Source organism: Octodon degus, unplaced genomic scaffold, assembly GCF_000260255.1.
Source record: "Octodon degus isolate 3935 unplaced genomic scaffold, OctDeg1.0 scaffold00082, whole genome shotgun sequence".
NCBI lineage: Eukaryota > Metazoa > Chordata > Mammalia > Rodentia > Octodontidae > Octodon > Octodon degus.
Window position 1 is genome coordinate 11,193,981 of NW_004524658.1, and position 21,858 is coordinate 11,215,838.

Consider the following 21,858-nt stretch of genomic DNA (forward strand, 5'->3'; position numbering starts at 1 on the left):
TTTTTTTTTTTTTTTTCTGTTTTTGTATTTAGAACAGGTTGTACAGCATGTACAGGATCTCACTGTGGAGACTGGATTTGTAGGGATCCTCCTGTCTACAGCCTCCCAAGAGCTGGAATTACAGGCATGTGCCACCATGTCCAGTCTCAGTCACTGTCTCAGTAAGCCCCTGGGGCCGGCCAGCACAGCAGGCCCAGGGATTGAACTCCTGGCTCCTGTGTCTGCCTAAGCAGGCACTGTAATCTGCTGAGCTACTCGGTTGGCCCTCTATGAAGTATTTAGGGGTAAAAGGCATCATGAAGCAATTTTCTTCCTCATATAGACATAGGTAGGAGACAAATGAAGAGAAAGAGGGAAGAGGAAGAAAAAAAGGAAGAACAAGAGAATGTAAGATGGGCTGGCATTTTTCTTCTTTTTTAACGTGATTACACCAGTAAATACAACCCAGATAAACTCATGAAGACTTTCAGGACCAAAACAGAGCTAAGCTCATTGATTTTCATGTAGTAATTTTACCGCCATTCTACACCAGCTTTTTTGATTAAGAACAACAGAGTCTCTTAGCCTCATAAGTACTCATGTTATATTCTAGGTGATTATTGAAAGGGCTACCTTGTGCATTGTGATTTTAAGCAGCACCCCTGATTTCTAGTCACTGTGGACAAGTAGCATGCCCCTCCCATGAGTGGCCTGCAAAAGTGTTTTTAGATGTTATTTTTTTTTTATTTTAACATTTTAGTGTGTGTGTGTGTGTGTGTGTGTGTGTGTGTGTGTGTGGCCAGCTCAGCCCACCAGGGGGCGCGGCTGGCTGGCATGTGGGGCTGGAGGATTGAACCGCGGTCCCTGTGCTTTGCCAAGCTTGTTCCAAGTAGGTGCTTTAGACCACTGAGCCATCTCTCCAGCCCCGTTTTTAGATGTTATAAAAGGTCTCCTGTGAGACAAAATTCTCCCTGGTAGGGAACCACTAAACTAAACTAGTTCTTCAATGGTGTGTACCAGTTTCATCTCATGGAATACAGGAAAAAATCCTAATCTGGTCTCTACTGCCATAGATGGGTCAGTGCACTAGAAAGAAGGAATAGCTGGCCAAGGGGGAGTGGATCTCAGCATCCTTGCAGTTGGGACTTACTACCAGGATATGTTGATCAGTTATATGATCTAGGGCATCTCTGTTGATCTACTATTAATTCAGTTTTTCTCTTTTGTTTAATGGAGAGAAAAAAGAGTTTTAAGAAAAATGAAATACTTTTTCGTAATTTTAAGCTTTTCTAATCAGTTGATTGGATCCAAACTGTCACCATAATAACAATAAAAAACCAGATACTTAGACAGTCAAAATGAAGCTTACAGGTCAGCTCTGACTTAGGAACAAAATAGCAGGGTCTGTGAGGGGCTGGGTAGAAAGAGAAGCTCAGCAATGCTTACTGGGCAAAAAGTGATTATGGGCTTGTACATGGTACATAAATCTCTTCAGGGTTAGGTTTTCAGTAGTGCTTAATGGTCATCCCCTTCTCTGTATAAAATTATTCCACACTGATATCTCTCACTTATTTCATTCAATAAATACTATTGCACACCTGTTATGCATCAGGCACTAATACCAGTGCTGAAGGAACCAAGTTAAAGATGAAAAATATACTTATTTACTGTACTATAATATTGCCAATTTATCTCAATCCAGCATTATATGCATTTTGAGCACTTGTCAGAAAATGTACTCTTTATAACATTTCCACTGTGCTTTTGCAAGGTATTTCAAATCTCTCCCTGTATAAATTCTGCTGTTCTGACAACAAGAAATCTAGGTCTTTAATGAATTAAAATTTCAAAGAAAACAATGTATGTTCAATAACTTTCTCCTTATATTCTGGTTAGCTAAATAAATAAATAAGCTTTGGGTCACTAAAATTAATACTAAACTGTTTTATGCTATTCAGTGTAGAGTGGTTGACAATTCAAATACAGCGAACCAACAGAAAACACTGCTGGAGCATGAGGTGCAAAGCTCTATTGTGTACTGACTCAGTAAGCCAATGTTATTGAGCAACTTGCAGGTAGCAAGCGCCACATTCTACTCCATTGATTTCTAAAGCAGTACTCACATCACTCCGATTTTTGGCATTTGTCTTTGCCAGAACTATGTCCATGGCATCAGGAATGCTGGTAAACTTGTTTCTGTCTGGAGGCTGACGATATTTCTTTTCACTGATGATTTCTGAAGCCCGCTTATTCTTTTCTGCTTCCAAAGAACCCAGTGGACTCCATCCTATGCCCTTCAGCCACTCCAGGTCAGACTTATACAAATTCTGTGAAAGCACAAAGCAAGCCATCAAAGTCCCATCCTTACCTGGACCCCTTACTGAGGTGATCTTATGTATAACAATCAAGTGTGTTCCAGATCTTCAGTGATAATTCTTCTTTTGAGTTTTTGTTTTTCTATTACGAAATAACCATTAATGTAGACTAGGAATTAATATATAAACTACTGAAGTTAGTAGGTACTGACCTCACTCTGTAGTTCATACACTTTTTTAGCTTGGATAACATCATTCTGGTCGGGCAGGCATGTCCACTGATGTAAGTGGTGCCTGTAGTCCACATCGCTAACCAAGGCCTGGCATTTCTTGGCCAGCACCACACCCAACATGTCCACAGGACTTGTGTACTTGGTTTTCCACTTCTCAAAGTCTTTCTTATACTCTCTTTCACTCTGCATTTTGGCTACGTTCATAGACAATACAAGTTTGGGGTCATCTTGCAAACTCCGGAATCCAATATGGTGTCCAAGCTGCTTCCGGTAGCCTTGTTTATATTTAAACTGAAATTGGAGGAAAGAAGATTCTTTTAGGAACACAAGCAAAGGCCTACTTAAGCTCAGTTTGCTTTAGCTCATATTTATATTCCAAAACAAATAAGAGAAGTACCACCTGGTCTATCTTAGTAAAATACTGTTTTGTTACTTAAGTAACCCCTGGTTAAGCAGAACCTTCCAAACAACCTAGGGAAGCTGAGTGTCAAGAGAGGTCACCATGAGAAGTTAGTTCAACTAGAGGAAGAAACATATGCTTGGAGGTGCTAGGGATTGTGTATAGTGAGTTTAGGACAGCATGTGGGCCTGGGGAGATAGCTCAGTAGAATAAGTGCTTGCCTGGCAAGCGCAGGGTCCTGAGTTCAATGCCCAGTACCACAAAAAAAAAAAAAAAAAAAAAAAAAAAAAGAATTGGTTAGGATAGCATGTAATAAAATCCTTGCTAATTTATTTACATGAATAATGTCATGAAATAATATCATATGCACTGAATGGAAGAAAGACTAAAAAAGTACATGACTTAATGAATAGGCCTGAAACTGTAGATTACTTTATTCAATCGCAGGATTTTTAGAGGTCTGCCATATATCCTACAATCTTGTTTTGCTTGGGATGTCTATCTGTATCAGCCACAAATGGCTTAAACATGTTAATTGAAATAATGAAAAATAAAATTATACAGGAGCTCACCACAATGCCAAATGGGTAAAAATGAATTATGTAAATTTAATAGAATAATAATTAAATCCTACTTGTAGGTTCAAATGTGAAAATAGTATTTGTACTAGAGATAATAATAACAATAAATGTAATGGTGTTTTCTTTGATGTTAGGTGCTAAATACATATTATAGCTTGAGAAATAGTTTATACAGCTTCATGATACCTAGATTCCTATTTATGCATATTAAAAACACTTAGGGATTTTAGTTGACTATTCCCTCAATATGGACAATCTGATAAAATGGCTTATAAAAAAGTAGTTCAAGCTGGGCATGGTGGTATATGCCTGCAATCCCAGGGCAGAAGAGGCTGAGGCAGGAAGATTGTGAGTTCAAGGCCTGTCAGGGCTTTACAGTGAGTTCAAGGCCAGCTTGGACTATATACCAATACCTCATCTCAGAACAAAGAAGTATTACCATAAATTCTATATGGAGTTCATATAAATACCCACCCAAAACTCTTTTACTCTGGTCTTCCAGGCCAACCAAACAACATTAAATCTTGAAAAGTTTAAAATATTTTTTAAAAAAGCAAGATAAACTATTAGTAAAATTATCAGACTCTGGAACTTATAAAACTAAAACCAAAACAAGAAACTAGAAATGTTTCAAGAAAGATGAAGTAGATCCTACTTTTTGATGTTCTAGAACAGCAGCCTAGAATTATCAGTACAGTTTAAGGTTGAAATAAGGAAGCACATGACAATCAGAGGTGGTCCAACAAGGAAAAACCCCTGAATTCTTACATTTGTAGATATTCACATAACCAGACTGCTGGAGAGAGAGGGAAGCTAGGGTGTGGAGTGGAGATTGGGTTAAATAACTTTGTCTTATCTTCTAACTCTAGATTCTATCACTCTAGCTTATTAAATTATATATTCAAAGATAGCTCTAATTCTCTGCACTTTTATAGTTATAAGAACCATTTAAAACCTGAGAAGAAATGCAATTTCTACAATAGTGGGAAAATTCACTTATAGTTAATTTAATTTTAGGGTACATTCTAACCAATAGGCTCAGAAGAAAAGAAATTAAGTGCTATCAAATGTTGCCTTGTTTCCAAATTATTGATGCTATTTCTTCAGTCCCTAAACTGTCTTTAGCACACAATGCTAAATGAAAAATGCGGTTACTTTCTGGGGAACATTCAAGCACCATTATTGCTTTCGGTTTGTCACAACATCGGCTTATTTTATTTTTATTTTTTCCCATAATTTTATTGATAAACAAATAGCAATGAGACAGTTTCAAATCAAATTGGTAGGACAGTTTCAATAATTAACACATTGCATACATTCTTCCTAGTGGTTAATTGCTGTACAAGATGCGGACATGATATCCTATTTACAAACACCATTAGAACAAATCCCTCTATTCATTAAGAGAATGTAACTATATATCTATCCTAACCACTTTGAATGCACAGATACAAAATGGACATTCATCTGTATCCCCTTTTTTTGTTAAGTTCCATTATTTGAATACTATAGGTGTGTAAACTTAGCAAAATATTCTAAAAGAGTCCAGTAGTCCATAATAGTATTGGGTCTTCCACTTCACTGGCAATGTCAGAAATTGTTGACCTGAGTCCCCTACAGCTCAACATGGCTTTACTTCTTATACTTCATTTTTATACTTTTCTGCTGGATGGTTAAGACTAAGATAAAGCAAGGCCTATGCAACGAGTTGTAACTTTTGGGTCTGATAAGTTCAGTGAAATTCCCTCAGGATTTATCCTGAGATCCTGTACCTCAGATTGTAGAACCTTTCTCAGTGTCAGCATTGGCTTATTTTAATGAGATATTGACCTGCAAGACAGATGGTAAATAATATCATCAAATTAATTTTTCACTATTTCTAGAATGCTGCAATTGAGTTAGAAAGGATCTTTCTTTGTAGCCTTAGAATTTGTTGGCAGGGCCTGTCTTTAGGCACTCTTTCCACTGTGCATATTGAGCCAAATCCTCATTGTTTTGTTTTAAAGCTTCTGATTAAGAGATTGTGCTCCCTAAGATCCTCCGAGGTTTTCTGGTTAATTTTTGGGATCAACTAAATGACATATATGGTCTATGCAGAACATGAAATGCAGTATTTATCAAAATCTAATGACTCAGGGAAGGCCATAGCCAGTTTCCTCCCCAGAGATGTGAAGTACCCTTTGCAGCATAGCTGGATACTGCCTTCTGGAGCACAAGGGTTCTTGTTCTATGAACTTTGGAGCAGACATCCGGCAGAAAGAAGAGTTAGGACCCCTGGTTCCTACATCTAAGAACCTGAACATTTCTGGATTTTCCACTCCCCAAGCTACTTTGCTATAACCTGTAAATTTGAGTGTTGCAGTTTGGATTTGCAATGATTCACATGTTGGAGGGTTGGTCGGTAGTGGGGCAGTATTCAGAGGTGGGGCCTCCACTGCGAGGGTACTGGCTTAGGAGGCACTGATCTCATCAAGTGTGGTTGGTTCTATGCCACAGTGAATTTGGAAGAGGGGCTTTGCTGTAAAATCGTGCCCTCCTTCTCATTCCCTCCCACCGTTCTTCCCTTTCTCTGCCTCCTATGTGCCGTTAGGTGCGCTGCCTCATTTCACCACAAGGTCCCCGCCTTACCACGGTTGCAGAAACAACAGCACCTAGTGGCCATGGATTCTGAAGCCTCTGAGGATCAGGAGCCACAATACAGCTTGCCTCCTTTAGGTTTATTCTAAGGTGTTTTGTCACAGCCATGAACAGCTGACTAACACAGCAAGGAGGGGATGAAATAAAAATAATGAATGGTTCCCAAATATGGCAAGGGCTCTGGAAGCTGATTTATTATCTGACATTTTGACTTTTTACACAAAAGGCCAGGAGAGATCAGAAAAATCCATTTCAGACAAAGTAAGAACAAGCTGAAATCTCTGGTTCCTTTGTAACATCTTGAAACCCAGCACCTTAGTGCAATGGATCTTAGGGGTTTGGGCTGAGATCCACTAGCTGGCACCCCTGTTGATGTAATCTGGGAAGCCCCTTTTGATGTGCAAATAGGGAGAAAGAAGAATGTATTCTGGATAAGTGAAGGGAGTTGCAGACAAAGGGAACAACAAAAGTAAAGTTTATCTATAAAAGTAGTTTCCAACATTAAATCACCTGATTCAGATAAAATTATCTTTATACAACTCAAACCAGTACTTACATCACTAGCGATGTCCCTTGATGTTTTGGCCAGCTGCACAGAAATTGCATCCACTGGGAGGTCATAGCCTTTCTTCAAAGCTTCTTCCCACCCAAGTTTATAGAGTTTCTAAAAATTTAAGAAATTCATTAGCATTCTTCCTTCTATACTAAAAAGCATGATGAATTAATTATTAAGCAAAAGTTTAAGCAGAAAGCAGATATCAGGTTCTAACATCATCTAGCCTATCTCTAAAGATATGGATGCAAACAATACAGGTGTTGTGGTAGCTTAGGAAAGTTCTGACAGCATCATGTGACCAGCTTCATATTTTATTTTTTGGTTCTGAGACCACCCTTGTCCCACCCTTGACCATAGTCTTTACTGTTCAGCACCAATGTGGTCATATCAGGTATATCAGTTACCTGTTCACAGCTGCTTGTTAACTGTGATCTTAATAAACACTAACACAATAATCTATCTAAGTGATTCTATTTAGCTAAAAGATGAAAGTGAGTTAGCTTCTCTGAGTTAAAACTAGTAGTAACAAAAAAGCAAATTGACATCATGTATCCTCCCTAAGCCAGGAACTAAGCTCAGAGCCTTACATGAAATTTCTCATTTGACCCATATGACAACCCAATGTCATAGGCAATTTTATGGTCTCAGTTTTAGGAATGAGCAAACTGATGTTTAGACATGTAGAAAATTTGCCCACAATATGCAAATTTTAACTGACAAAGCCAAAATTCATACCAAGTCTGTTTGATATAATTTTTTTGTTGATTCAGTATTTGTTGATTTCCTGCTTCGTACCAAGCACAATGAGCATAGAGATCAACAAAACAGATGTAGTCAGTATCTGCCTCTTTGGACCACGCAGCCCTAGCCAAAGCCTTCTGCAGTCTCCCTAGGCTACTCATTCACTTCCATTTACTATTAAACCATTTTATAAGTTTTATAAGCTTTATGACAAAACACAAAAGTAGTATTTGTATACTTTTACCTGACTATAGAGTGTTCGGTTCTGCTTGGCTTGGAGAATATCTGGTGTATCAGGCATCACATGAATCTTGGTCTTATCCTTATTCCAATCAACAGTGTATAAGTGCTAGAAAGTAGGGGGAAAAAGAGATACTTGAAGTATGAATAACTGTTTTGGAGAAACAAGGAAAAATAAATATACACGGTACTTAAATATACTCAATATGAAATAGTAAATAATAAAATAAGATATGATTCAGAAGAAATGTTTAAAAATACAAACTCAGATTTAAAAAATATTGTTTCAAGTATTTTTCATCAGCTAGAATTCATTGAAAGTAGTTCAGATGTAATCATTAAAAATTCAAAGTGATTTCTACCCCAACTAGAAGGGTAAGGGGAGGAAGTACAGGAGATGAACTTTAGAAAATGGTATGTGGGATGCCCCCAAAGTGTTTGCCTCTGCCTAGAAGTGATGGGCCTGGGCCAAATTTCCCAAAGACCAGAGCCTGCTAGCCTTCCCTCATGGCAGAGCTGCACAAGTGGCAAGCCCCTACCTTGTTCATGGTATGCGCGTTCTGCTTTGCAAGCACCATGTCCATGGAATCATTCAGCTTCTTAAACTGGAAGTTGCTAGGATGCTGGCGATATTTCTGATCACTGGCATATTCTGTGGCTTTCTTGGCCTTCTCCACTTCTAGGGAACCAGCTGGACTCCAGCCAAGGCCTTTGTACCATTCATTGTAGTCTTGTTTATATTCATTCTAGAAAGAGAAAATAATGCAAACTCTGCCTCCTCAGTGTAAACACAAGATTAGGGCATGTAGGACTGTGATCCCCCTTCTCATGCTAGAAGCTCAACTGTATCACCTAGATAGAAGAAAGCCTTACGTTACTCTGTATATGATTCATGTTCCTGGTCAGCTCGATGTTCATCGCATCAGGCAGGAGGATGTACTTGTGGATCAGGTGCTTGTAGTTAGTGTTGGTGATGTTAGCTTGGGCATCCTTTGCAGCGGTGACACTGAGCATGTCAGCAGGGGTGTGGTAGCTGGTCTTTGTCTTCTCGTAGTTTTTCTTGTATTCTCGATCAGATTGCATCTTAGCCACTTGCATGGAATGGACTAGTTTGGGATCATCCTCAAGGCTGCGGAAGCCGACCATTTTTCCTCTCTCCTTTTCATAATTGTACTTATATTTATACTGTGAAGGAAATATGAGTATGTATAAGCAATAATTCACTAAAAATGATTCTTATATAGAGCACTACAGTGTACAAACACATTTTGGACATTTATCTTTGTTACTTGCTTCTTAAAATTATACCGCGTAAGGTAAATACCAAAATTCTATTATTGCATCCATGTAATAGGTGAATACAATCTGAAATCAGAGAGGTGTATGATTTGCTCAAGTGAATAAGGATTAGAACCCAGATCTTATGATGCTGCACTGTGCTCACTAAGTTATGCACAGTATGTTATAAAAATAAGAATGCAGAAAATAACAGATGATCCAAGTGGTTTAATACTACTCTGAGAAATCAGTGATCCAGTCATGTGTTGATGAGAATAGGTTCAACTATGAAACACACAGTATAATTTTAGGGCAGCTTTATTTATGTTTGTGGAACTCAGTTACTTTTAAGAATCTCTAAACTGGTGTAATATGGAAGAAATTTTTATTATTTAGCACCTCAAACTCTATTGAGGGGAGATTATAACCCACAGAAAATTTCTCATTCTGCCTCTCTCCTCATGAAATAGGAGCCAGAAAAGACAAATTCAGTGTCATGGAGTGAGAATGTGGGATTCTCAGGATAGTGAAGGGGCCATGGAAGTGCTATATAGGTTGGGATAGTGAAGAACAGACATGGAAGAGGAAATTGCAAGTGGGAGGAGCTAGGAAGGCGTGTATTGAAGAATGCTCCTTCCATTACCCCGTCATTAAATGCTCACTGGGATCGGATTTCCGGTGGAAACAACCAAGTAAATGAGCTCACTTTCTTATAGGAGACATATTGTGACAATGTTATACTGACATACTAGCTTTCTCCTGGGTGGGGTAAAGGCACTGATTTGTAGTGTTTGACAATTGCTGTAGTATAAATTATCTACCACAGCTGATGTTAAGGTAGAAATGGCTTAACAGCTGGCTTTCAAAATTTTTGATTAGATAAAAATTACTGTCACAAGCCCAAAGGATGAGCAACTCCAGCTCAATGCTGTATGAGACATTTTGTTAGGAAGTCAAATTCCAAGAGGCAGAGACAAGAACGACATAAGTCTTTCACCAAGAAGAGTTTTCTACAAGCCATAGCCTTGGTGACAGAACTCAAGGAAGTTCACCTAGACCTCCTGAGGCAGGGAGCTAACACCTATGGAGTCATGACATAGCATTGTGGTGTTTTTCACAATGCCAGGGAAAACACACAAACAAGAGTAAAGACATACACAGGACCCAGTGAGGTTACTGTCAACAGGAGCACTTTCCTCCCTCATTTTTGACGGACTCAGTGTTTCCAGAATTCAGTTCTTCCTATTCTAGTTGACTAGAAACTTGCAGTGTGGTCACTGCTTGCCTGCACACTTACGTCACTTGCGATGTCCCGTGAGGCCTTGGCAGCTTTGATAGGAATTGCATCTGTCCTGAGATCGTAACCTTTCTTTTTAGACTCTTCCAAAGAAAGCTTGTAGAGTTTCTGTAAAGACAAGCAAAGGCAATGGTTTTCCTCTACATAGGAAAGCCTGCATTTACTCCGGAAGAGTAAACTAGCACTGTGACATTATTTTTTATTTTAGGCAGAAGGCTTTTTGGTAGTTCAGGGGCTTAATGTTCTCATAAGCACCATAACTGTGCTTGGAAAAAATGTACAGATTTAAATATCAAGCAGCCACCAGCAAAAAAAGTTTGATCTCTACCAAGACTGTAAATATACACTAAGGGTATGAAGTAGATTCTTATTGAGTACTTTCTCAAATAAAAGTTTAAGGAAAACTAAAGTATAGCCATCTTCATTTGTCAAAAGAAAACTTCACTAAATTATAACAGGCTCTGGTTTTGTTTTTTTTTTGTTTTTTTTTGTTTTTTTTTTCAGAACCAGGGATTGAACTCAGGCCCTTGCACTTGCCAGACAAGTGCTTATTCTACTGAGCCATCTCCCTGGCCCCTATAACAGGCTCTGTAAAGTATAAAAATATGTAGATTCTATAATTTTGAGAAGTCAGCGATTCCAAATTGCCATGGAATTCAAACCAAGAAGAGGATCAGAGAATTTCCTAGCAATTATGGCCAGGAAGAACAAGAAATGAAATAAAACAGCAAGGCATTTGCTAATGAGTGTTCCACATTTCTTGTTTTAGAGCTTGCCTTAATGTCTTCAAACTGTTTATCTTCCCTTTCCATTTAAGCCCTTCGTTAGGATCATATCAGAAGTGTGCAGGAAGGGCTCTCTGCCAGTGTGTCCTAGGACTGTCTCTTTCTTTTCCTTCTCTTCTGGCTGCAAGCCCTTCTTCTCCTTGCAAGCCTCTTAGTTTGATGAATACTTGCCCCACAAGAAAACCCAATCACTCTTCAAATTCCTCACTGCTTGTCCCAATCTCAATCAAAACTGCTTGTCCCAATCTCAATCAAAAGGCCCAACTCCGGGGGCCAGGGAGATGGCTCAGTAGAGTGAGCGCTTGCCTGGCAAGCTCAAGGGCCTGAGTTCAATCTCTGATTCTGGCAAAAAAAAAAGAAAAGAAAAAAAGGAAGGAAGGAAGGAAGGAAGGAGGAAAGAAAGAAAGAAAGAAAGAAAGAAAGAAAGAAAGAAAGAAAGAAAGAAAGAAAGAAAAATATGGCCCAACTCTTAGCAGAGAGAGATTAGAAAGGGAACAATTCTCATTTGTAGATTCCACTATAATTTTTAAACATTTGCATTTATAATTGAAAGAGACATTGATTAGTTAAATTTGTGTTTACTAGTTCAAACAAGCTGGGGAGAAAGATGCCAACAGGGAAACTGTACTTACATTACTCATGTTGATTGCATTTGCCTTTGCCAAAATAATCTCAGGGATGTCAGGCATGATGTGGACTTTGGTCTTGTCAGCTTCCCAGGCTTGTTTGTAGAGGTGCTGGGGGAAAAATGTAGGTAGTCTTTTAAATCTTCAAAGGAGCTGTTTTCAGGCACTCTGATGGTTCAGTGTCAGGTACTTTTTCTCATCCTCACCTTAGACAAATGGGACTGACTCATTTCAAAGAAAGGTTCCCTATTTATTTTGTTATGTTGGTGAGATAGGAGGATTCGCTGGACATTGGAGGGGGCACTAATTGGTAATTATTGCTCGTTTTAAATACTAAGACCCTTTTCCCAACTAAAGTAAACCGCAGATATGATCCCTCTTAACTGATTCTCTTTGATGTGCATAAAGTACTACATTATTGAAAGACTTACTTCATTCATAATTTTTGCATTATTCTGGGCCAAAACCATGTTCATTGAGTCCATCAGTGTGGAGTACTTCAAAGTGTCTGGGTGCTGCCGATACTTCTTTTCACTAATGATCTCCATGGCTCTCTTGTTCTTCTCAGCTTCCAAGGAGTCCAGAGGGAGCCAGCCAATGCCCTTCATGAAGTCAGCATAATCAGCTTTGTACTGATTCTGCCAAAAGGGAAAACATTCACTATTGAGAGGAAATGAAAACTTCAGTTTTCAACTAATAGCATATTGAAATTCAAATATTTTCTATATTTTTTTGCATGGAAAATTAAAAATACACAGAAATGTCTTTGTGGTCTGTTTTTCTTAATGCCTTCATAAAGAAAAAGTGCTAGAAATACCTGAAAGACTAATCTGCCATGTGACTAGGCAAAGTTGACGATGCTGATCTCTCCCATAGGAGCTTCTAAGTTCCCTTGGAGCTTTTGGAAGCCCTGTTTCTCTCCCTATGTAAATCTGATCGCCTCCTACCATTACCCTTCTCCTGGGCACAACAGAAACCTCAGTGGGACTTGGTGCAAATTTCTATCTTCTCCTCAGCTCTGCCCTTTCTCTCCACCACTGTACCATAGTTACTTTCATTAGGCACTGATGCACCACCCCAGCAAACATTAGCTCAATTTCACATCCCCAAAGAGAAATGTAGGCTTGACTCAGTGGGGTCTGCTTTTGGTTGGTAATTTAAGTTCACTTCCCCCAGCACCAAGTCGCCTCTGCAGCTGTATTCATGCCCAAGCCTGTCTCAGTCATGAGCTCCTCAATATTTGTTCAATCAGATAGGCAACAGCAAAGATAGAAGCGGTGAGAAGGAAGCTCACTGGGAGTGGGGAGCCGGAGCTTTGGAGCTTCCTCACTGCTGTTCCTGTCAGGAGCCTTAGTGCATTTGATCCCCTTTGTTAGGCTTATTTTCCTCAGTACATTCATCTGGAAACCAAGTCTCATTTGCTCTGTTGCTGTATTCAAAAGCCCATAGAAACTAAAGTAGGAAGTAAGACTTTAGTTTCTTGAGTTGTTCTGCTTTCATTAAAAGAGTTAAATTCTATCTAGGGCAACAAGCAGAACACCACAATCAGGAAACTGCCCATGAATTTTTTTTCAAAATTTTAAGAATCATTGATGATTTGCTTAAATGCTGTGGCTGTCACATACATCACTTTGGATCTGCATCATATTCTTGGCCAATTCGAAGCTCATAGCATCAGGAAGCATGTTGTAGGTGTGAATTATGTTCCTGTAATTGGCATTAGTAGCCACTTCCTGAGACTTCTTTGCTGCCACCACGCTGACCATGTCCACTGGGGTGTGGAATGAGGTCTTGGATTTCTCATATCCCTTCTTGTATTCCCGATCTGACTGCATCTTGGCCACTTGCATGAAATGCACCAACTTGGGGTCATCTTCTAGGCTCCGGAAGCCAATGTGTTTCCCCTTGGCTTGTTCATAGGCTTGCTTGTATTTGTACTGTGAAAAGAAAAAAACCCACAACCATAGAAATGGATGAAAATGAACAAATACCATTCACTAGGTGTGATTGGCTTTGGCACCTTATATTTCAGAGCTCCTCTAGAATTAGGCTGGGAAGGGTCACCAGGGCGGGGCAAAAAAGGCTTTATCCTTCAAATTTTGTCCTGTATTTGAGTTGTGGAAAGAAAATAATCTCAGAGCTAAATAGACATAAAAAATAAATTGGCAGAAGGTGATGGAGGAAGCAGTTCTTTCTACTCAAATATGTAAGCACAGAAGAGGGTGTAGGCATGACTGCTGATAGTGCCTCTTTAATGTGAATGAAGAGTCTGGTTGTGGTCCCCTGGGCAAAATGTGGAGATGGCATCCTTCCATTTGTGTGGAAGTATTCATAAATGATTTCAAAACTCAAAAATCTTCTTACTAAAACAAAACCCAGTCACTTTTTACAATGAATAATGAAAAAATGATTAACGGTACTTGAACTTGATTAGAGAGCAAAGGGAGGTATCTTGTGGGTTATGTGACCTGATGTCCCCCAGACTGATTGAAACTGACCCCAGCCCCTGAATACACATAAGCCGGGCTCATTTGCTGTCCTTCATACAGCCTAAAGAAGGGCTAGGTGACGTGCTTACATCGCTGGCGATGTCTCTAGAGGCTCTTGCAGCCTTTATTGAGATGGCATCAGGCCTTAGGTCATAGCCTTTCTTCTTTTCTTCTTCCCAGCCAGCTTTGTACAGTTTCTAGGTAATGAGACAGAAATCAAATAACATCTTATTACTTGGGTTTGAATGGGGACCCTGATTCCAAAGTGGCTGTCATGTAGAAGCTAGACATTTCCTAAGTATTCTTTTCCTCCACCCGTCCGACCCCATTTTTTGTTGTTGATCTGCTTACATCACTCATGGTGATTTGGTTTACTCTGGAGAGTAAAATGTCTGGAGTATCTGGCATGACGTGAATGGTCATCTTATCTTTGTTCCATTTTTCAGTGTAGCGTTTCTACAAAAAGAAAGAGATGGGGGGTGGTTAGGCAGAGCAAGTTTGCAGTCATGCTAACAAGAAAAAGAGAATCACATCTCCATGGTGGAAGAGGTTAAACTTGACACTAGAAAATGGATGAAACAGGACCATCTAGGGACAACAAATATACAAGGAGAATGATAATCAAGAAGGGAGCCCTCTCCATCGAAACAAAACTTGCTCTTTTGCCTTCACTGCATTACTGTGTGGCCCTGTATAGTTATGTTGTATGCTCAGTGTGGTGTGCAGAGAGATACACCAGAAGAGAGAAGGTGCCACACCCGCTGGAACTCCCACCGCCGCTACCATCAACAAGGCCTCAGAAAGAAAAGAAAGCTGAAGAGGTCTGCAGCCAGTGCCAGGCTCACTGGCCGGAGCAGCCTGAGGGCCTGGCGGGGCCGCGGGTGGGCTTTACCTTGTCCATATTCAGTTTGTTGCTTTTGTTCAGCGCCTGCTCCATTGTGTCCATAGCATAGGTGAACTTCAGCTTCTCGGGGTGCTGGCGATATTTCTTTTCACTCAAAATCTCTCCTGCTTTCTTTGCCTTCTCCACCTCCAGGGACTCTATGGGCACCCAGCCAATCCCTTTCATCCAGTTTGTGAAGTCAGATTTGTAGAGATTCTTTAGAAGAGAGGAATTTTCATTTCAGAAAGAGGCAAGGCTTGAGTTTCTTTGGCTACATGACTTATTATCAAGGAGAAAAGAAGGGAGAGTGCAGAAGGGAGGAATAGAAAGCCTGACTTGTACTCTCTGTGGGCTTTTAGAAAAATTATGATTAAGAAAATGATTGTATACATGGTTTTAGACAGAATCCTGACTTAACACTTCCTTTAAAAATTGATGTTTATTTATTTGTGTGTTTATTTGATTTATTTATTTTTGAGAGAGGGTCTCACTATTGCAGTTCAGGCTGGCCTTGAGCTCCCTGTGTAGCTAGGCTGGCTTCAACTCAGTGATCCCTCAGCCTCTCGAGTGCTGCGTTACAGTCAGGCAGCACCACGCCCAGCCAAAAAATTGGCTTTCTTTGTTTTTTGGTGCCAAGGACTGAACTCAAGACCTTGTGCTTACCAGATAGGCACTTATTCCACTGAGCTATTTCCCAGTCCATAAACTGGCTTTCTTAAAGAAAAGAAATGAAAGTTAATGAATTTTGCATTAAGAAAGTATCATGTGGCCATCCAGATAGCTCAGTGGATTAGTGTCTGCTTAGGCAGATGCAGGGAGCAGGGTTCAATCCCTGACGTGCTGTGCCAGCCTTGTCCCCAGGGTGCACTGAGACGATGATTAAGACTGGGCAAGGTGGCACATGCCTGTAATCCCATAGCTTTGGAGGCTGAGAACAGGAGAATCATTACGAGTCCAATCTGTGTAGTGAGACCTTGTGGACCCTGTACTAAACACATTAAAAAGAAAGGTATCACATACTTAAGCCTTTGAAATTTTCATACAATGCACCATATGCTCCCAAGTTTAAAATATATGCACATTAAATTCACATGTGGTTCCAAATAAATGAAATCCTTAAAACTTAAACTCTGCAGGAGATCTCTGGACAGCAGCGAGTCCAGTCAGGCTGAGAATGGAGTGGGTGGCTCTGGTGCTTCTCTCCCACCTATACAAACAAATGCCTAACTGCTACCAGCCAGGGGCACATACATCACTCTGAATCTGCATAGCGTTCCTGGAGTGTTCCACACCCAGCGCATCAGGCAGCAGCGTGTAGTTGTGGAAGGGCTGTCTGTAGTTGGTGTTGGTAGCAACCTCCTGGGATTTCTTGGCAGCGGTCACGCTGAACATATCCAGCGGCGTGTGGTAGTGGGTCTTGCTGGCTTCGTAGCCTTTCTTGTACTCCCGGTCTGATTGAATCTTGGCCACATTCATGTAGTGAACCAGTTTAGGGTCATCTTGGAGACTGAGAAACCCAATTTGCTTGCCTCTAGCTTTCTCATGAGCCTCTTTGTATTTGCACTATTTGAAGAAAAGGACAGGAATTTGATAGGGTAGAGGTTTGAATGTGGATAAGAAGCAAAAGTCAGGCTCTGTTTGGATCTAGGTAACATCTAGATTTGTTTCGTGTTTTTAAACAAACAATTAGCAAAATAATTGCAACTAATAGCCTTGAAACCTACTCTGAGAGTTATTAAGAAAGGACTAATTTGTAGTTTATATCTAGATTGTTCATAAGTATTTTCTTTAAATATACTTGAAAGTTCCTAAAAAGTTTAATAAATACTTGATGTATATTTTTGATCTTATTTCTCTTCTTTGCATTATTGTACAAAGTATTTCCATAATCACAAGTAATTTCAACAAAATCCTAATATAAAGAATGGAAATTAATGAATTTCTACCCTGTAAAGGTATTTTTATCAATTCATTGAAAAAATAAAACATACATTGGAAAAAACCACAGCTAAGGTCCTGTTATTCATTTTGTAACTCTTCCTGGTTATTCCTATTTCACTAGATATTTTTCTTTGCAGAAATTATAAAATTAAAAGAGCATACTCTTTTTCACAATAGAATTATTTCTTTGTGACAACTGTCCTAAGCTTTTCAAAATATTTAAGACAAGAAATACAAAAATATTATTGGTACTTCAGATATAAGAAAACATTTTAAATAATAATTTCTTTCTTTGTTTCCTTATGTAGTTCCTAGTCTCATACACTTATGAGCAGATTTTAAAAAGACACGGAGAGACCATTTGCTACTTTTAAGCTAGACTTACGTCACTCGCAATGTTCCTTGAGCTTTTGGCAGCGACAATGGGGATGGCATCAGCTCTCAAATCATAGCCTTTAGCAAGAGTTTTCTTCCAGTCTGCTTTATAATGAGCCTTTAGGCAATAAGAAAGATTATTTTGTGACTTTCCATTATTAACAGAAAAATAAAGCATAATGCCAAAATGTTCCTTTAAGAACCTGTTAAAACACATCGCTTTCTAGTAAAAAAATTCACAGAACAAGTCTATTAGTTTGCTGTTTATAAATCATCAGATAAGTACAATTTTAATACACATATTTGTGTATAACAAAATAACAGAAAGGTAATGCTCTGAATGTAAGATAACATGAGATGTTAATTTATTTTTTCACTATATGAAAAAATGTTTTTTCATATGCTTATATGCTATATGTTCAACTTTTCTTTAATAAACACATAATACTTTCGAGACAGCCAGGCATGGAAGTGCACATCTGTAATTCCAGCACTTGGGGGCAGAAACACTGTAGTTCTAGCCTCAACTATGAAGCAACCTTGTCTCCAACAAAAATACTTCTGAGAAAAAAGTGCTTATACTTTTCACAATAAGCATTTGTAGTCAGCTATAAAAGCTAAAATTAAAGATTCAAATGTAGTACCAGTCTGCTGTAATCAATCTCATTTATTATAAAATTACGGGAAATTTTTAAATGAGCTGAAGCATAGAATTGGTTACCAAAAAATGTTCATTTAATGACAAACCAGAGCCTAAACTGTTACGGAAAACAACTGAGCCATCTTTTAAAAAAAATGAACAGTGTTATCCAAAATGTATCAAGATTTTTTTTTTAAAGGAAACAATCCAAATAATCATCACCAATTCCATGTCCAGATTATCCAAAATAGGCTCATTCGTTTTTTAAAGTTTTTTTTTTAATTGGACTCTTTTTACAAGTTTTAGTAAATAACTGAAACAAAAGCGGTATACAGCAATACTTGTTCTTACCACGGGCTACGTATTTCTACCTTTCCTAATTACTTTCTTTCACTTCTTCAAGAACAGCACAGCATTTTCTAGACTGACTTTACCACTCACACATGAGTCACAGCCTGTACTCCCCAAGCATCTAGACTAAGCAGGATCCTAGGGAGGCCTCAGGCCTAGCGCCATGTGACGGGGACATCTGGAGATGCAACGCACTACCCTTCCACTGTTGGGCACAGGAGTCACCATGTAAGGAGGAGAGGAGAGAAGAGGCCCACATAAGCAACCTCAACTAGCTGTGGGCCAGATACTCACGTCGCTCATGTTGATGGCGTTGACCTTGGCTTGAATGAACTGAGGCAGGTCAGGGTCAATTGTGTACTTGTGCTTCACTTTTTCTCCCTCCACCTTGTAGTTCAGCTGCAACCAAAGGAAGAAACGTGCAAAGGTCATCAGCTAACCAAATGTAAGCTTCACCAAGAACCCACTCCTCGGAAAAGTAAGCTGTCATTTGTGACTTCCATCTACAAGGCAAATAAATGCCTACAGGGTGGTGGGTGGGATCTCCGGCTGACACCTTTGTCTTCTCACTCCACCGTGTTCACTGGCCTGTGGTCCAGGTAGGGTGTCAGGCTCTAGGGTATAAAGCGCTGAAAAAGGCAGACTGACTTCCTGATGCCTACAGTCTAGAACAAGCAGACAATAAACGTGATCTGTAAACTGTAGCTAAAATGTGTGTTGAGCTTTAAACGAATAATGATAGCAGAGAACAAGGCTAGTCACAAAGCTCTGTGCAAAGCTAAGACTTACACTCAAACAGAGGAAGGAGAGAGTCCCAGGCAGGAGCACCTGGCCACTCTGAGCAGCGGAGGGCAGTTTGAAACCTGGGCTTGGATGTGCACAGGGCAGCAGGGAAGGTCACAGAGAGCAGGGAGCAGGCCGTGGAGGGGGGGCCTTTTCAGCCAAGTTAGGCGGTTTAGGATTGTAAATCTAAGGAGATGCTTCTAACATGTTTTCCATTTTCAAGGGTGTGATATGATTCCTGGTTTAAGACCTCCTCTCAGGTTGCTGGTTGAGGCCACAGGTTGGAGTCTAGATAACAGACCACTGCTGTCAGCCCCATGACAGAGACAAGGAAACCAGAACTAGGGCTGGTGGCCTTTATTCATTCTTGAATAAAGAATGATAAACTCGAAGCCTTCATAATTAAGTGGATGCCACTTGAAGATATACTTATAAGCGAAATAAACCAGACCCACATATGTAAATATCATATAGTCTCCCTAGTATAAGAACTCAAAAGAAAAAAAAAAAGAACTCAGAAGAATTACAAATAAAAAGGTGTAACAAAATTAAAAGGAAAGGGAGAACTTGAGGATTGGATGAGGAGAGGGCAAGGAGAAAAGTTGGGAAACATGACAGAGGCAAAGTCATACATTTCTACACACAAGATAGGTGAAACAATGATCCTGAGAAACATCAGCAGGTTTTTGAAACTAGTAGTTAATTGGTAGGATTCTCACCCTAACTAACTATATATGCTGATACCTGTGAACCAAGCAACTGCACTGAAGATAGCAATGTGTACTAGAAGGGTCACGCTTGGAATGCTTGTCATTAGGTCTTCTAAATATGTACTTCTTGTCATGACATACCAATTATTACCATACTATCTCTCAAGTAGAAGTTTTTCTTTTTAAATAAAGGGTAATAAATAAAAACACACACACACAAAATGTCACAGGACTGTTCTGCTACAATGCTGTATATGGTTAGATTTCTAAATTTATGTGTAAAAATATGTAAGTGCCTATTCCTATTTTTTGAAATATTTTTTCTTCATATTCCATAGGGACTTAAAGTTTAACATATCAATACTTGATGGAAAATACCTGTTCCATGTTATGCCTAATATATTTGATATTTATACAGATAGGGTAAACCAAACTGCATATGTTGCAGAGTAATAATCAGCTTCTCTTCTGGAGGGTTAACAACCTAAGTTTGCAGAATAAAAATTGGAAAAAGGGAAGAGCTGCAAGGTCAGCCAACATTTTCGCCCTAGCCTTTCAGGTTCAGTGAAGACTCAGGACATAGGAGAACCTACACTATAACATCATGTAACTCAGTTGTGCCCCAAATTTTCTGATCAAGGAGATTATGGGGACACAGAGGAATGCAATTCATGATGTATAGTGTGCCTAAGGAGATTCACCTGGACAGAAAACATTCTCTCTTTCTTTCACAGAGAGCAAATTGGTCAAGCAATGGCTGTGACTCATCCACATGGCTGACACTGACAAAGGATCTACAAAGTGTGGGACAGGAATACAGGATAAATCCTGAGGGTACTTGACTGACCTTATCAGACACAAAAGTTACATTTCTTGTTATATAGGTCTTGCTTTATCTTTGTCTTAACCATCCAGCAGAAAAGTATAAGAACAAGGTATAAAAAGTAAAACAATATTAATATGCTGAGCTATGAAAGGCTCAAGTCAACAACTTCTATGGATAACTCACTACTATTGTGGACTGCTGGACTGTGTTGGATTGTTTTGCTGAATTCATGCACCTATAGTATTTAGATGCCAATGGAATACCCATATCTGACAGGACTAAACAAAAAAAGGGGATACAAAGGAAGGACCATTTTGTATCTGTATATACAGAAGAGTCAGGATAGATATACAGTTACTTTCACTTAATTCAATGAAAAGAAAGATGTGCACTAATAGTGTTTGGACAGGAAATCCTGTCTGCTTCTTGTACTATGGATAACCACTAAGAAGATAATAATGTACAATGTATTAATTATTGAATCTGTCCTATTAATCAGCTTTGAAACTGTCTCATTGAAATTGGTTTCTCAATAAAATAAAAGAAAGAAAAGAAAATTGTACCCCAAATTATACACCCATAGAAAAAAAATAAATAAAAGAATAAAGCACTTAAAACGTCCCCCACTTCTAACCTTGGATTTGAAAACAAAACAAAACAAAAGCCTATCTTCCTTTGCTTTGTCTTTTTCTTATTTCTTTCTGATGGGGGCATTTTAACAGAATTCTGAAATTACAAAATGATGAAAGGCACTAAGCATTGAAATTAGCCTTTGAAAGAAGAAGGCTCCTGGCTCAGAAATGAGACCCAAGATGACTTTAAATAGACTGCTTATCTGTTCCCCTGAGGTCTTATGCTGATTGCCTCTCAAAACATGGAGCTGTTCTACCAGGGGATTAGGATATTGTGCCTTCCCAACTAGAGCTATTACAGCTCCCGCAATAAATAGATTGTTCTGCAGTTCAATAGAGTTGCTGAGGAAAACAGTAGCAATGTCACTTCATGTGTATAATGGGTGGGATCTGTTAATGAACAGTACAGATGACATTTAGAAAATAGAACCAGTCCTAGCCCAGGTCCGGTGAGTGTGCAGAGAGTTTCCTGCTACCCTGCGCCGGCGGGACCAGTCCCAGCCCAGGCGCAGCGTGGGCCGGACCCTCTTCCAGCCCCTCGGGCCGCCCCCCACCACTCC

General features: G+C 39.4%; 1 protein-coding gene across 42 annotated transcripts in view; it reads right to left on the bottom strand.

Moving 5' to 3' along the window:
- Neb (nebulin) overlaps positions 1 to 21,858 on the bottom strand; it is a 221,833-nt gene that overhangs the window by 141,028 nt on the left and 58,947 nt on the right. For 41 of the 42 annotated variants that reach the window (XM_023721397.1, XM_023721387.1, XM_023721355.1 and 38 more), the window contains 16 exons: positions 18,642 to 18,746; positions 17,367 to 17,474; positions 16,292 to 16,603; positions 15,050 to 15,256; positions 14,509 to 14,613; positions 14,247 to 14,354; positions 13,294 to 13,605; positions 12,100 to 12,306; positions 11,675 to 11,779; positions 10,258 to 10,365; positions 8,556 to 8,867; positions 8,222 to 8,428; positions 7,687 to 7,791; positions 6,702 to 6,809; positions 2,507 to 2,818; positions 2,103 to 2,306 (listed from right to left, as the gene is read on the bottom strand). In XM_023721397.1, coding sequence (XP_023577165.1) covers positions 2,103 to 2,306; positions 2,507 to 2,818; positions 6,702 to 6,809; positions 7,687 to 7,791; positions 8,222 to 8,428; positions 8,556 to 8,867; positions 10,258 to 10,365; positions 11,675 to 11,779; positions 12,100 to 12,306; positions 13,294 to 13,605; positions 14,247 to 14,354; positions 14,509 to 14,613; positions 15,050 to 15,256; positions 16,292 to 16,603; positions 17,367 to 17,474; positions 18,642 to 18,746 — 2,925 coding nt within the window. The remainder of the gene's footprint in view (positions 1 to 2,102; positions 2,307 to 2,506; positions 2,819 to 6,701; positions 6,810 to 7,686; positions 7,792 to 8,221; positions 8,429 to 8,555; positions 8,868 to 10,257; positions 10,366 to 11,674; positions 11,780 to 12,099; positions 12,307 to 13,293; positions 13,606 to 14,246; positions 14,355 to 14,508; positions 14,614 to 15,049; positions 15,257 to 16,291; positions 16,604 to 17,366; positions 17,475 to 18,641; positions 18,747 to 21,858) is intronic. The other variant, XM_023721393.1, reaches the window with a different exon arrangement.